The sequence below is a fragment of the Dipodomys merriami genome, unplaced genomic scaffold (assembly GCF_024711535.1).
Source record: "Dipodomys merriami isolate MVZ:Mamm:240054 unplaced genomic scaffold, mDipMer1.0.p SCAF_112, whole genome shotgun sequence".
In the NCBI taxonomy this organism is placed as follows: domain Eukaryota; kingdom Metazoa; phylum Chordata; class Mammalia; order Rodentia; family Heteromyidae; genus Dipodomys; species Dipodomys merriami.
The window spans coordinates 1,647,908-1,663,834 of record NW_027202405.1 but is presented as its reverse complement, the minus strand read 5'-3'; the positions used below and the strand labels follow the sequence as shown (position 1 = coordinate 1,663,834).

The window sequence follows — 15,927 nt, the reverse complement described above, 5'->3', positions numbered from 1 at the left end:
GGAAGGACACGCATTATTTTGGAAAATAAAGTCTTCCCCTTCGTCCTCCGCCCTCCCACCCTCACCCCAAAGGCCAAGTCGGGGAGGGGTACCAATCAGGTCTCCAAGCCGTTCTCGGCGAGCAGCAGGGGCCACGGCATTCGGTGCGATGTCATGGGAGGTGGGGCCAGTCTCCATGGTATTCTTTGAGCTAGCATCTACGGTAGGGCGGTCTGGAACAACAATCTCCATTGGATCAAGTCTGTACTTCGCTGGAAGTAGTCGGCTCCAAGACTTAATTTCCAGTGTTGAATTTATCGCTGGAAGCTCGGTCAACATTTAAAAACAAAAACAAAAACAAAAACGCACCACCACCACCACCAACTATCTTCTTTGAATGGAAATTTTCAGCAACTACGATGAGGTAAATACATTTCGAAAGTGGGGGGTGGTGGTGGAGGGGCAGGGAGGTGACACAACTTTGTATTCCCTTTTATTTCTGAAGGGGGGAGGGGTGCAGAAATAGAGTCCCTAAACCCTCATAAAAAACATGAAGTCTTTCAGGATGTACCGGGGTGTTAAACCAGAGCTCTCCAAAGACCTCGGGGTCACCGATGCTCCAAACCCCGGGACTTTGGAGTTGGGCACCAGGGGAATCCTGATGTTCAGGGGGGAAAAGAAACAATTTTAAACAATCGATCAATAAAAGTCCCCGGAGAAAGCGTGCGCTGTGGAAGGGTCCGGCGCCCTGCGCTCCCCGCCCTCGCGGGACCCCTCCGAGGAGGCTCGGATCGCAGGCACCGGTCCCATCAAGACGGCAGGAGGCCCCCGCGTCAAGCCCCCTCGGGGGATCCACCTTCCCCCGGGAACCCCCGACTGGAGGTGGGCCTGGGGTAAACTCCCCGACCCTCGTCCGCCTCCCCTCTGCCCCCCCTCTGCCCCAGGTCCCCACGAGGGTGTGACAGCCCTACTCACCGCGGCTCCCGCCCTCCGCGCCGCGCGCTCGGGGACCCGCGACCTCCCCGCCCCCGGCGGCCAGGCTCCCCGCGAGGCTGCGCTTCCCGTAAACTCCCCGCCCCGCGCGGCCCCCTTCTCCGCCTCGGCTCCACCCCCGCGGGACCCTGGGCGGCGTAAGATTGGCCCGGCCGCGCTGTCACTCTCCGGACGCGTCACCGCCCCCGTTTCCGACCGCCCTGAGACCGGCAGCGCTCTTAGAGCTCGCGGGGCCGCGGAGGAGGGCACCGTGCCGCCCGGCTCGCCGCTTCCTACTCGCCCGCGGGTCGGCGCGCTCGCCCACCTGAGCCGCGGCCGGGGGCGGGGGCTGCGGGGCCGCGCGCTCAGCCGCCACCTGAACGGGAGAGAGGCAGCGAGAGGGGGGGTGGTCTCGGCACGGAGATGGGGAGCGGGCGAAGTTGACACCCCCCCACACCCGCCCACCCGCGCTGCCGCTGTCTCTGCGCCGAGGTGCGCTGCCCTTCCCGGAGGTGTCCGCGCGCGGTCCTGCCCCAAGCGTGCGCGGGACAGCCCGCCCCTCCCCGCGACTCGAAAACTTCGCCCCAAGTCCAAACGTGGGCTCGGAGGGCGGTGCCGGGAGCCGGACTCCCGTACTCTCAGTGCCGGGGGGGCGGGGTGGGGGGGGACGGGGCGGCCGGGGAGCGGGCTGCCCCGGGGGCTCGCCGGGCCAGCGGAGGGCGGAGACCCGCTGGAAACTTTATCACCCTCCTCGCAATTACGCCGCGTTACGGTTGTGTTTTTCTCCCCCCGCAGGGGCCGCAGCCAGCTGTGTGTCGCGCGTGCTTCCTGGCCAAAAGTGCCACCTCGGGGAGAAGGTCCGGAGGGGAGCTGTTTACCCCGGGGAGACCCGCAGCCCAGCCAAGCGGCTTGGGCGGCCTGGATGCGCAGGACCCGGCCCCGCAGCCGCTGACTCCCGGCGGCGGCGGCGAAGTTTGGCTGCTGAGCGGCTCGGCGCCGGGCCACTGGACAGCCGGCCACCCCGCGGCCGAGGCGGCGGGAGCGATGCCCGTCGGGGGCCTGTTGCCGCTCTTCAGCAGCCCCGGGGGCGGCGGCCTGGGCGGGGGGCTCGGGGGAGGCGGCGGCGGCGGCGGCGGCGGCAGGAAAGGGTCGGGCCCCGCCGCCTTCCGCCTGACGGAGAAGTTCGTGCTGCTGCTGGTGTTCAGCGCCTTCATCACGCTCTGCTTCGGGGCGATCTTCTTCCTGCCCGACTCCTCCAAGCTGCTCAGCGGGGTCCTGTTCCACTCCAGCCCCGCCTTGCCGCCCGCCGCCGACCGCAAGCCCGGGCCCGGGGCGCGCGCCGAGGACGCCGAGGAGGGGCGAATCTGGCACCGCGAGGAGGGCGCGCCCGCGGACCCCGTGCTCACCCTCCAGGACAACTTGGCCAGGATCCGCGAAAACCACGAGCGGGCTCTCAGGGAAGCCAAGGAGACCCTACAGAAGCTGCCCGAGGAGATCCAAAGAGACATCCTGCTGGACAAGGAGAAGGTGGCACAGGACCAGGACCAGCAGCGTGACCGCGAGCAGTTCGGGGGGCTGCCGAACGTGGACTTCCAGCCCCCCATCGGGGTGGAGAATAGGGAACCCGCCGACGCCACGGTCTCTGAGAAGAGGGCAAAGATCAAAGAGGTGAGTGCGCCCTGCCAGGCTACCCCTCCCCCCCCCCCGCCGTGGGTGCTGGTTTTTGGGGAGAAGAGTCAAACCTGTGAAAACTCTTTAAGACTGCAGCCTTACAAAGCAGAAAAGATGGAGGGTTTCCCCCTTCCACCAGGTGCTGTATCACAGTCTGTCTTGTTTCCTCGGTATAGATGTGGCCCATGAAGATCCGGGAGTGAAACCCGTTGTTTTTTTTTTTTTTCTTTTTTAACTTCATGAGCTTAAAACCATATGTGATGGGTGTGAATACATGTACTGGTAATATACTAGCCTTTCCCACTGGCTGCTACAGGGTTAATTGTTTCTGAGAGTAGTAACAATGAAAGGACTCTATATCCCCCCCCCCAAAAAAAAACCCACGTTTGGTGTGGTTTAAAAATGAAGCTGGGCTGTGAACGCAAAGCATCAATCACGCTTGATATAAAGGTTCCATCAGCAAGCCAGTGAACCCAGCGTTCAGTCCTGTGGCCCCATTTTGCCAGGTGTTATTCTGAGTGTACTTACAAACTGTGAAGGTGAAAGTTGAGAACTTCCCAACCTAAGAAAGATACTATGGCTTACTATCTTTAGAAAAATTAGATTTTTTTTAAATCTCATATTTCTAGTGCAGTCAGAAAGAGGGTTTTCATGTGAAGCAACAGGTTTGCCTCTACAGCAGGGCAGTAAACAAAGTTAATCTAGGACAAACATGGACTTTGATAAGTCCTCTGTAATTTCTTTCTGGTAATTTTCAGTTTGAACTTGTAACATGTGATTAGTTCATGACTAGCTTAAAGCTGAAGGAGACCTTGAAAATCCTTTTGGGCTGTCATTTCAAAGATGAAAGTTAAAGGGCCTTGAGCTCCAGAGCAAGTTAGGGACCAGAATCAGGACTTAACCCAGGAAGCCTGGATATCCTCCCAGTCACCTGTCACCAGGCTGTCTGTGGACGTGTGTCGTCCTCCAGCGCTCCACCCCGTTGTGAAACTGTGCCAGCCTGCATTTTACCTAGAATCTAGAGCTGTAGGAGTTCTATTAAAAGCATATTGTTCCAAATCTGATTCCATTTGATAAAACACATTATGAATAGAAATAATATTTTTTTGCTCTTAAAAGTAATTACACAGAATCTCTGAAATTTTTGTTTTGGTATCAGGTCAGTAAGCACAAAAGGAAGTATCCAGATCAGATTTTCAGAGAGTAAACAGAACTTGGAGGTGACTGAGAGATACTTAGCATAAGTGGCTGCAGTATGGACTGCCTTGCGATTTGTAACTTTAACATACAACCAGATGGATTTGGTTGGGCTGTAATTGAGCAGGTTCAGGTGTATTTGGTTTTCTTCTGGGTACCCTAGGAAGATGTCTTCATCCTCAGCTACATAGCTTCCTTTAGTGGTTCTTCAGCCTTCTGCCTCCTTGAGACTCTTCTTCAAGCATAGAACTCTTCCAGACTTGGGGGTGGGAGAGGAGGCATGGGTTCCACTCCCCTGAACTTCTCCCTAGTAGTTTCCTTTCTCCTTGAGATCTTGTCAGTCCTATCAGACCTGGAGGGTTGAACCAAACTATCTCTTTCCAAATATCCTTCCATACTCACTTCAGGCTCATTATCCAACCTAGAAATTAACCATAATGATCTATACCTGACAATGTTTACTTTAAATTTGAACAGAGTACTTCATGCATAACAGGAGTCTAAAATTCGTATGGGTTGTGAGGTAGAGCAAACTGCACTTGTCTCCAAGAAAGGGATTTTAAAACCTGAAGACACACAGATGTTACAAAGCTGCTAGCACAGACCATTAATGATTTAAATTGCATTGGAGCAGAAGTAGCAAGGCAGTCTTAAGTCCGTTCAGGACATTAACAGTGTACATGTCCATCCCTATTAGATCCACCTTATCTGTGTCTCTAAATCAAAAGGATTTAATTTACCATGCAAGAGAAATTTATGTAGCTTCTGATATAAGTGCATTGCCAACATCTTAGCCCTTACATGTTTTGCAACTTTTCGGTGTTGCAGAAAGTGGTGGAACCAAATGTGTCTTTTAACATTCAATGTTATTGTGAGTGCCCAAAAGAATCAGCATAATTAGCTTCAGTAGTTAGGCAGGGACCTGTGGGAAGAAATGGATTATGATTTTCTGTCAGTTCAAGCAGACATAATTCTTTGTAAACCAAAGAAAGTAACTTCTACTTTTCTGATAGATGAGGTGTTTGGTTTTCGAGAGAAAAGAGTGGTTGCCCATTGTGAATAAAGCCACACTTACGTTCTTTAGGTGCCACTATGGATGCCTTACCATGGACCAATGACTTTAACCTTGGTTTTGTTAGTGCTTGTGCCTGTATTTTCTAGTTCTCTTTATACTAAAGTTTCTTATTTTGTTTTTTTTTTATTTTGTTGTAAAGGTGATGTACAGTGAGGTGTCATAAGTAAGGTCACTAGTACATTTCTTTTTAAACAATGTTACCTCTCCCTAGTTTTTTCCCACTTCCCTCCCCTCCCTTCCCCTCTCCTCTCCTATTTCTGTCCCCTCCCCCCAAATTTGTAAAGTTCATTTCCAACATAATGTCTAGTAAGTATCAATATTGCATTGGTTCACCCTTTGTCCCGCCATTTCTGATTCCCCTTCCCTTCCCCAAATCAGATAAGCTTATATACAAGACAAAGGGTACAGAAATCAGAAACAGTTACAACAGGGAATAAACCAAAGGAACAAAAAAGAAAAAAAAGAAGAGAAGTAACTGCAAATAGTACACACACACACACACACACACACACACACACACACACACACACACACACACACACACACACACACACACACACACACACACACACACACACACGGAAAAACAAACACCTCTGTTTCCATGTCTTGGAGATCATTTTGATAAGCACCATTTTATATAGTCATATGCACATAGCTACTGCTCTGAATAAATATCCTCTACTAAGAATATCCTAGACATATTCTAGTTATTACAAATGAAGGAAACCATGCAGCCTGTGTTTCTTGGGGGCTGGCTTGCTTTACTTAATATAATTTTCTTTATCATACCTGAAGGACCCAAAATGTTTATAGTTAATATTTAAAATAGATAAGGAGAGCTTCTATGCTGGGAGCTTGAGCTGTCATCTTAAGTAAAACTTTTGTCTTATAACTTTGGTTCAAAAATACTTAATTACTATTTTTCAAAATGCTAATATAATTGTTATTGTTATTTGTGCTATAGTACATTTGTAATAAATATGTGTCTTAGGGGAGATAGTCTGTTAATTAAAATAGGACATTGCCTGAAGTCCTTCACAGAAAGGTATTGTGATATCCACTACCAGTTTGATGGATGGTAAACCTTTGATGTAAAATTCCCTCACCCTGCCATTGTGGAACTATTGTAAATACATTTAGTTTGCAATTCCCCAGATTTTATAAGACATACAAAGGGAATGTGTATTTCCATGAATTTGATCTTGAAATTATACTAAAGCTGTCCTTAGCTTAAAAAACAACAACAAAAAAGCTGTTAGGATAATGAAGCACAGATTAAAATAGCACCATAGAATTCCTAGAAAAGTCATTCATTTCATCTGTACTCCATTCTTCTTTAAAAAGTTAAGTAGTATTTTTAGTTGGTTTGATTTTTCTTTTTAGTGGGTTAGGGGGAACACACTGGGTCTGCCATGTCCTTTAGTATTAGAGCCCTAATCCAATTAGAAGATAAACTTTTTTTGTCTATTTCCTGGAATTATGGGGAATTCTGATTAATGCAGGCCAATTCAAGTTAACTCTTCTCAAACTGGAGTATCCACGGATGTGAGAAGAGGTGGCCAACATCCAGGCTGTCAGCTTTGGGGCTGTCCTGCAGGTCTTAGGACCTTTCACCTGTGGAGTCACATAGGTCGGTCTTCTGAGTTTCTCAGAAGAATGTAGTTTTTAAAACATGTTTCTCAGTCCTGGAGCTTGAACTCAGGGCCTGGTGGCTGTCCCTGAACTTTTGTACTCAAAGCTAGTACTCTACCACTTGAGCCCCAGCTCCACAGCTCCACTTCCAGCTTTTTGCTAGTTCTTTAGAGATAAGAGTCTCATGGACTTTCCCGTCAATACTGGTTTTGAACTGCAATCCTCAGATCTTAGCCTCCTGAGTTGCTAGGATTATAGGCATGAGCCACTGGCACCTAGCTTCATTTTTATTTCAGACTTAGTTGTATGATCATAGATTTAAGGAAAGATTCCATGTTGATGGCTAATGGTTAAAATATATTTTATTAAGATTTACACTAGCTCTAATTAATGTTAACCCTTCTCTCTTCAGGTAGAGATCAGAGGTGGAGGGAATAATCCACCTTGACAGACCAAATGAAACACATTTATTTTGAAGCTTAACTCCCCAGGTTACTGATAGGGGTAGTTCTGTTGTGGAAAATAATATTTACAAAATAAGAAAGGCCACAATTGGAAGTTTTGCCTTAAGAAACTAGAACTCCTTTGGGCTGTTTCCCCTGCTCTGTTGTGAAACATTCTGTGTTCACAGTGTTCAGTGGCAGACTTCTCACTCAGGGCTCAGGAGCCTACTTCAGAGCAAGGAGAGGAGGCTGTGAAGTATTTATAAAGGATTTTCTTCAACATGCAGATAAATATGTTAAGATGTTAACTGTGTAAGCACTTAGGCAGTTACTACTTACTACTTATTTCATGAGCTATGGTGGTATATTTATTAAAATGAGCTTGAAGTATGTGTGTCAAGGTCAGAGGAGAGGAATGTTGAGATCTGTGTGGAAGAGGAAGACTTAAGTGTGTAGCACAGAGTGCACAGGACTTGGATAGGACCCCCTATCCCCCCACTGGAATGTCTCTAGCCTTTGACTTTCTTTATACCCTACTATATTATAGACATGTATGTTTTTGTCATGAGGAGTTTTTGTTTGTTTGTTTGTTTTGTTTTTTGGTTAGAAGAGCAGCCACAGCCAGATGCTGATGTCCTCCTTGCCACTCAGAAGACTGAAATCTGATGATTGCTATTCAAAGCAAGCCTAGTCAGAAATGTCTATGATACTCTTATCTCCAGTTAACCACCCCAAAAAACGTAAAGTGGAGCAGTGACTCAAATGATTAAGTTGTAGTGTTGAGCAAAAAGGCTAAGGGACAATATCCAGGCCTTGATTTCAATCCTAGGACTGACAGGAAAAGAGCGAGAGAGAGAGAGAGAGAGAGAGAGAGAGAGAGAGAGAGAGAGAGAGAGAGAGAGAGAGAGAGAGAAAGGAAAGAGCAGTCACCTTGGGCTCCCAAGATCCTATGACATGACTGGTAAAATGGGTTAAGTAGATAAAAATGAAAAGGAACCAATATTTTGGAATTTAATGAAGATTCTCTCGCTCTCTCTTTGTTTATTTATTTTTTTGGTTGGTTGTGGGGCTTGAACTCTGGACCTGGGTGCTGACCCTGAGCTCTTCGGCTCAAGTGCTCTACCACTTGAGCCACAGTGCCACTTCCAGTTTTCTGGTGGTTTACTAGAGATGAAAGTCTCCGGACTTTCCGCCCTGGCAGTCCTCAAATCTCAGCTTCTTACTTGCATAGCTAGTGTTACAGGCATGAGCCACCAGCCCCTGGCTGTGAAGATACTTTTTCTTTGAGGAAAACAAGTCTGGGTTTACCCTCAGTATTCTTAGCCTAGTATCTTGCTTGGGGCTTATTCATTAAATAATCATCTGCACCGCCCCCCACCTCTCTCTGTTAAAAGGCTCTTTACCCAAACTGCACAATATATTTTTCTGTTACCAACAATATGCCATAAATATGATAACTTCAAGTCTCTGATTTTTTTAAACTAAACATATGTTCTAAGTCACAAAATGTTATGGCTGGATGGGACCTTAGAGATAGCTCAGCTTATTCATTGTACAGGAGAAGCAACCAAGACACTGGAAATCACCTCACCAGTTAGTGAGAGACCTGGGTTGAAAACAGAAGTCCCGTCAGTGAGTGTCCTCCATTTCATACTCTACTTGACTCCTAAATAAAACTCCAAAAGCATATTAATTGAAAGTTCATGTTCATTATTGATAGACCCTAATGTAAAATGACTATAAAACACTTATGACATAATTCTCAAATGTTACAAATTTAACCTCATGTTGATTTTTGAATTAAATGTGGTTAGTCTTTAAAACTTTCACTACTAGCATGATTTAGCAAACTACTTATTTTTAAAAACCACCTGGGGGAAATTTGATGTGATGTCTTTTTCTCTTAAGAAGATCTCTGCAGGAAGTAGAGTCATTTGTACATTGCACATTCTTTATGAAGAAAAGTGAGTAAAAGAGAAAGAAAAATATAAAAAGGACTCTGCCCAGAAAAGAAAAGAAAATAATTTGGAGGAGTTCTTTCACGCTATAAATGTCATGTCCTCTTCTGTCATTGTATTGTGGAGAAACAGAAGAATTAACAGCTGCATTTTTAAGTACACATACGCTTAAAAATCACGCAAATCTATGAGCCTCTAGTAGGTCCTGGGGAGTCTTAAGTTTCCTTGCTTATCTCTGTCCCATCTATTTGGAACAAACTTGGCTGGTCATGAATCTGTCGTCCCATGCACTATCTCTGTGACCTTCCATATATTACTTAATCTCTCAGAGCTTCAGTTTCCTCATTTGTAAAATAGTGCCCATAGCAATGTTAAAGCATTTAGAAAGGCATCAGGCATTCAGTGGGTGTACAATAAATACTACTTGTCTTACTGCTTTTGGTCACTACCTAGACACCAAGAAAAGAGTGCATTATTCCCTATACTGTTTAATGACCCAGGGAAGTACATAATGAAGTCTCTCAAAAGGCACTTATAAAAATAGATAAAATTATGTTTTGATGCTTACAGAGATGCATTTACAATTCATCAACATGATCTCTGTAGGTAGCTATTGTTTTTATTGTGCTGTAGTTAACGATGATTTTCTTAGATTTCTACCAAATTGGCCAAAACCATAGCTATCATTAAAATTATACACTTAACTGCCTATACTTCTGCAGCTTCTCTACTTTAAAATATGTGTGAACAATTTGTCTTTTGTAGTTAAATGTTCTAGTTTCTGAAGTACCATTTTCTCTGAGTAGTTACAGTCAAGTTACCTCCTTAAGCACTGGAATTTTTCCCCTAAAGTGAGGGAAGGAGGGAGGAAGAGAGAAAGGGACTGAGATTGAGGAAAGTGAATTTTAACCTGTTTTTTTTTGTGTGTTTGGATAATTGTTTTTAAGACATGAGATGATTTTTAGACTTGGCAAAAATTACATAATTAGGATAAATTCTATAATCACATCTCAGCCTGTCACCTGAGCTTGCATTAAAATGGCATTTTTTTGAGAATTTTATGTTAAGTTTAGATATATTGAGGTTTCAGGACTAGAAGGACCTCCATGACCCTCTGGATTGGTGCTCCACCTTACATATGAGGAATAAATTAGGACCTCGTGAGCTGCGGCATAGTGCCCAGTCCCTGATCAGCCTGTGATGATCTTGACTCTGATGGGAGCCTGTGCTTTGGAGACTGACTGGCTGAGCCTTTCCCACTTAGCTCTGAACAGCATGCCAAAAGCCAGCAGCCCCCTGAGAACATCCTACTGCTGAGAATATCCTAGGTGGAGAGCAGGCTGGGCCGTTTTGCTTGGGAAGGTATTGCCTGTGAAAGCAAGGCCGGCTGAGCACTTCACTAGAAAGAATATAGAGGCTCTGCCCTACCTCAACAGGGCTTGATAAAGATTCCTGTGATCATTATGTACTTGAAAGAAAACCAAATGAGATTAAGGCTTAAGAGCATTTAGGAATCACAGCCCTCTTTTTGGTCAGAGCTCTGCAGTTGCTTTAGGTACATCGGAGCCCAGCAGTCCTGCACAGAATACAGAGATGATAAAATTAAAGAACACTTGTAATCTTTGGGTTTACTTGATTTTTGCAACCAGACTGAATGGCATCTCTTCACCCCCTCTCCTCCACTTCCTTTCTCTCTTCCAGTGCATTACTGTGGCTCATAAATTTATCCGAAAATCGGGTTCTTGATTGTTTGTTCAGCTTCTTCAGCCTGCACATACATACACTTAGATGATAGTGTACTAACTTCCCTTTATATTTTCACATACGTCTAAGTGGGCCTCTTAGACTGTGATTTTTCAGGCTCTTGTGAGGGGTGCTTAGTGCCAGAAGTTTGGCTGAGAGGAGGCAGGAAGATAAGAAGAAACCTGAGAAAGGACAGTTGGCTCTGAGAGGGTGCCTGGCACACAGAAGTGTTGCATCCTAGCAGTGAAGGCTGTGTACACGTGCTAGGGTTTATGGGAAAGGATGTGGCAGTAATTGTGAATGACGGTGATTGAGACACAAAGACCAGGAGCTATTGATGAAACCCCGACTTCTGCCTGATCCTTGCTCATTGAATGGTCTTTTCCAGATCCCCTGAGGACTACTTGATCCTCAGGGACAAGAAGGTCTCAGATATAATATCCCATACAGGGAGTGGCCATTCAACTTCCCTGCCCTATATTAAGGAAATTATTTTCTGACCCCAGTTCCTCTTTCTTGGGAATTTACATGTAGGAGCTACAAAAGAAAGGGTGTTTCTTCACTTGATGTCTATAGGGCATACAACAGGACAAGCTAAGGAAATGTTTAAAGTAGCACAGAAGTGTTTGCACAATCTTAGAATCTCATTTTAAACTGCATGAAATGTTACCCTTTCATGGACATGTAACTTCTTGAAGGCTGATGTTGAAAGTATATCATTAAATCTGCTTACATGACTGCCATTCCAGCTGCTCAGGAGGTAGTGATTGGAGGGATCAGGGCTCAAGGCCATTCCAGGCAAACAATATAAAGCTCTATCTGAAAAACAACTAAAACAAAAAGGACTAGAGATGTGGCTCAAGTGGTAGGGCACCTGCCTAAACAAGAATGAGGCTCTGAATTCAAATCCTAGTATAGCCGAAGTAGGAAAAAAAGGCTGCTCACCAGATAGAAGTGTACTTTGAGACTTGTCTTAGCAAGGGAGAAAATAGATTGGTAGAGAAGCCTAGGATCTTTCATTATTTTTATCTATTATTACTACTATTATTATTATTATTAATTATATAGTTGTACAAAGAGGTTTCAGTTCCACAAGTCAAATTATAAATGCAATTATAAATGCAATGCATCTCGATCACTGTCATCCTTCCCATCATTCTCCCCATCTCTCATTGGTGTGTGTGTGTGTGTGTGTGTGTGTGTGTGTGTGTGTGTGTGTGTGTTTAATGGCAATTGGTATTTTTATTAACTTGCTAATTTCATTAACAGTAACTTTGGGTGTGTGTGTGTGTGTGTGTGTGTTTAATGGCATTTGGTATTTTTATTAACTTGCTAATTTCATTAACAGTAACTTTGGGTGTGTGTGTGTGTGTGTGTGTGTGTGTGTGTGTGTGTTTAATGGCAATTGGTATTTTTATTAACTTGCTAATTTCATTAACAGTAACTTTGACAAGAAATACACACAGATATGCCACCAAGTTTTTATATTTTAAACTGTTGCCTGCCTTGGAAACATAGTTTTGAAAGTACTGAAGAGAAAAAAAGGAGAACTATTTTCTCAGTCCTTTCAGTCACAGGTCAGGACAGCAGCCCCTTCTCCCCTTTAGCACCTATGTGGAGTTTTATTCCCTGTAGTTGTAACCATGCTATAGATGTGTGGCTTTTTTTCCCCATTTACTTTGTTATTTTATGATATCAAACAGAGGCATAATCCATTTCCTTGACCCAGAGCACTTAGACTTCTTTTGAGGGGAGATACTGAGGTTTGAACTCAAGTACTTTTTGCTTTATATCTTTTTTTTTAAGGTTTTGTTTTAGGTTTCATGCTTTTGCCCAGGCCAGCCTTACATCATGGTCCTTCTGTCTCTGAGTCCCAAGGAGCTAGGATTATAGTTGTATGTTGTCATTTCTAGCTTCTTTGTTGAAATGGGAGTCTTGCTAAGACTCAGACAACTTTCATCAGCACCTGGAGGACAGTATTAACTCCAGAGATCTGGGGAAGGCCTTCTTTTATTTAGATTGCCAGAATGATTTCTTAGTATTTTAAGATTATAGTTGAAGGTTAAAAATACTCCAAATAGAATTTCAGATATGATTTTGATGATGCCAAACCATGGAGAGTCTTATAAAGTTGAATTCCTAAACATTAAGAAAAAACTACCCAAAAGGATAATATCATTCACAGTGAATCATAATACAGTCTTAACACTTGAAAGAGCAGGCTAATCTTTTGTATGTTGGAGACCATTGGTGGTTTGAATAGAAAAAATAAACATTTTTTGTCTAAGGTATTTTATTTTTAAGTAAACTGAAAACCTAATTATTCATGCAGCTTGAGCTGTTAGTGTTTTTACTTTGGACCAACATCTTCAAATAAACTGTTCTAGTCATGGTTTTTAGGAAAGTCAGGAACTGCACATTTGAAAATGTATTGCTATTCTGACCTTGGATAGTTCGTAAAAATCTGCCCAATTCCAGAACTGTTTAAATCTGGCTTTGAGACTGTGTTAACATCATGAGTAATGATTGACATAAATGTACTATATTATTTTATAAATTGTGGTTTGAGAAGATAGTAATTTTAGAATATTTAAGATGTTGATCTCTGAGGCTTGTTATTTTTGTAGTCAACTGGCAGAGTTGAGTGATATATCTAGTCAACTGCAGGTTTTCAGTCTGAGCAGTCTGTATTGTGATTTAATTCCTTAAATTAGTAGCCCAAGTCAGCAATTTTATAAGGGATTCTTATTAAGAATAGTAATGGGAACTTTAAGTAGTTAAAAAATGTATTTTCTAATTGGTGTGTGTTCAATAAGCTGTATACATTCATTCATATGAAACACTTTGGTGAGTTTTCATTAAAACCTCCTGGGATTAGTTAACAGAATACATTATGAAGAATTCAGGAGCTTTTGAGGATGGGGAAACTGGATTGTGGAGAATAAAAAAAAGAAGATGATTTATTAACTACTGTTGAGAACTGCATTAGCCGAGTGAATAAAATGATGATTTATTAGGCATTCTATGAGTAATAAGATAAAGGCACATGGTACAGGTTAGAAGTACTTATTTTTGTCTCCAAGAGTGCAGAATTTCTGTGACACAAGCTTTTGGTCATCATCAATCTCTTCCAGAGCTATCATGTTGAAAGCAGGGAAAGAACCTTTCCTTATTTTTCCACATGTCCACCAGGCCAGCTAGCTCTGGTCTTTGGCCAAAACAGGACCTAGTAAATACTTGTTAAATACATACTCTGGCTTTAAACCAACATACTAACACAAGTTAAATGGGTTGAGTTACTTTCTTTTTATAGATGATGTTTTTCCCAGATTGCTAAGCTAGCACTCTACCACTTGACACACACCTCCAGCCCTGGGTTTTGCTGGTTGTTTAGAAGATGTTATCTAGCAAACTTTTATACTGAGGCTGGCCTAGAACCTCAGTCCCCCAAATCTCAGGCTTCTCAGTAGGTAGGATTACAAGGCTTTAGCCACCAGTGTCCAGTTTAAGTAATCATGTACTCTGAAAGGGTGCCCACTCACCTTTGGAGATTGCTTCCTGCATGTATTTTCAAGGGCTACAAACCTGTCCTTTTAAGAATACTTGTCAAATATTATAAGAATCAAATCTACTGACTAAAAAGAATAATGAATGTAGAAAATGACCTTTTCCATTTTAAAACTTTTAAAAAAATTTCACAATGATTTATACAATGAAACTGTATTTGTTTTCTTATATGGCTCGTAAACTGATGTGGAAGTAGTTCTTCTGAGCAAATGCAACATCACTGGAATAAAGGCAGATAATTGTGAAATTCCTTTAAAGGTCAACACTTACTTGAATAAAAAAAGTTCAGTTGTTCTGTCAAAAAGTCAGTCTGATTTGTATTTATACCCAGCATTTTATTTTGTAGGTGTGTGATTTTAAAATTAGATAAATCCATACTCATGTTCATTATTGCTTGGAGTATTGGACTATATTTAATAGGAGCTGTCATTTTTCCCATATTTTAATTTTATATATAACACACCTAATTAAAGTTGTCTTACTTTTTTCCCCTTAACATTCCAGAAAATTTTTTTTGAAACAACAGTGTTTTGATAGGCACTGTTCACAGTTCCACATGGAGACAAAAAAATCTTGGGTTAGGCATCATTTTCCAGAGTGTCATAAATGGGTTAGGTGTGATTGGTTGAGAAAGAAGAGCCGCAGTCTTCTGTTTTCCAAATTAATGTATCTCCTGAAAATGCTGTCTCATATAAATAATTGCATGGCAGAAGCTCTGTGAATTTTCTGCATTTTGCAAATGGTCCCCTTCCAAACCATTCTGCAGATTACTATTAAATTAATTAAACCTTCCTACAGTGTGACTTCTCTCCTGTTGCCCAACCCAGGGTTTTACTGACTGTACAATTCAGCAGTTCAGCTCAGGGTATATTTTAAAGAAAGATTACATGGTCCCGCCCAGGGGTTCTTAGATAGTAGGTCATCTAGTGGGCTCCAAAAGTTACTTTATACTGTTCATTTCCTCTTTTCTTTCTTTTTGGTAATACTAGAGTTTGAAGTCAAGGCCTCTCGCTCCCAGCTGGTGCTTTACCACTTGAGCCAGAGCCTGCAGCCTTGCTTTTTTGCTGGCTAATTGGAAACAAGAGTCTCCAGTTAACTGGGCTGGTTTAAAATGACCAGCCTCTAATCTCAGCCTCCTGAATAGCTAGGATTACAGTTGTCATCCACCCATGTCTGGTTCACAAGTTGCATTTTTAACATGCTCAAGTAATACTGATGCAGCTGATCCAGTGATCTGTTGGAAGGACATTGCTCTAGAAGTCACAGCTCCTTAGCTTGAAATCCATCACCTTCAGCATATCTGCCCCAGTTTGCTTCTTGAGTCCTGTGTCCTATTACCTTCACGAAAGATCTGTGATCTGCAAGACTTGCCTAGTTACTGTCTCCAAAACACAACTGATGTAGGAATTTTCCTTTTTTACTTCATCCTGCTTAAAAGCACTCTGCTCTCTCTTGCACAGAATCCATGTTCTTAGGAAATCCTTTCTGTGTTCTCTAATTGTTACTGGAATCTTTCTTCTCCAAAGTCCCATGCCATTTTTTGTGTTCGTCTTTGGACTATATGTTTATCATTTCAGGGGCCTATGTGTTACCTTCCTGTGGATTCCAAAATAGGGACACATTTTTCTTCTTCTTCTTCTTCTTTTTTAAGAGTATATGAGGCAGGGCTGGGAATGTGGCTTAGTGG

General features: G+C 43.3%; 1 protein-coding gene and 1 long non-coding RNA gene across 4 annotated transcripts in view; one reads left to right on the top strand and one right to left on the bottom strand.

Moving 5' to 3' along the window:
- LOC138822559 (uncharacterized) overlaps positions 1-175 on the bottom strand; it is a 53,800-nt gene extending 53,625 nt beyond the window's left edge. For all 3 annotated transcript variants that reach the window (XR_011370553.1, XR_011370552.1, XR_011370551.1), the window contains exon 1: positions 93-175. This is a non-coding gene — a long non-coding RNA (uncharacterized lncRNA). The remainder of the gene's footprint in view (positions 1-92) is intronic.
- A 136-nt stretch (positions 176-311) lies between these two features.
- The window catches only part of Man1a1 (mannosidase alpha class 1A member 1), a 164,298-nt gene continuing 148,682 nt past the window's right edge, over positions 312-15,927 (top strand). The window contains exons 1-2 of the mRNA XM_070015342.1: positions 312-403; positions 1,747-2,619. Of these exons, the coding sequence (XP_069871443.1) occupies positions 377-403; positions 1,747-2,619 (900 nt within the window). The 5' untranslated portion in view covers positions 312-376. The remainder of the gene's footprint in view (positions 404-1,746; positions 2,620-15,927) is intronic.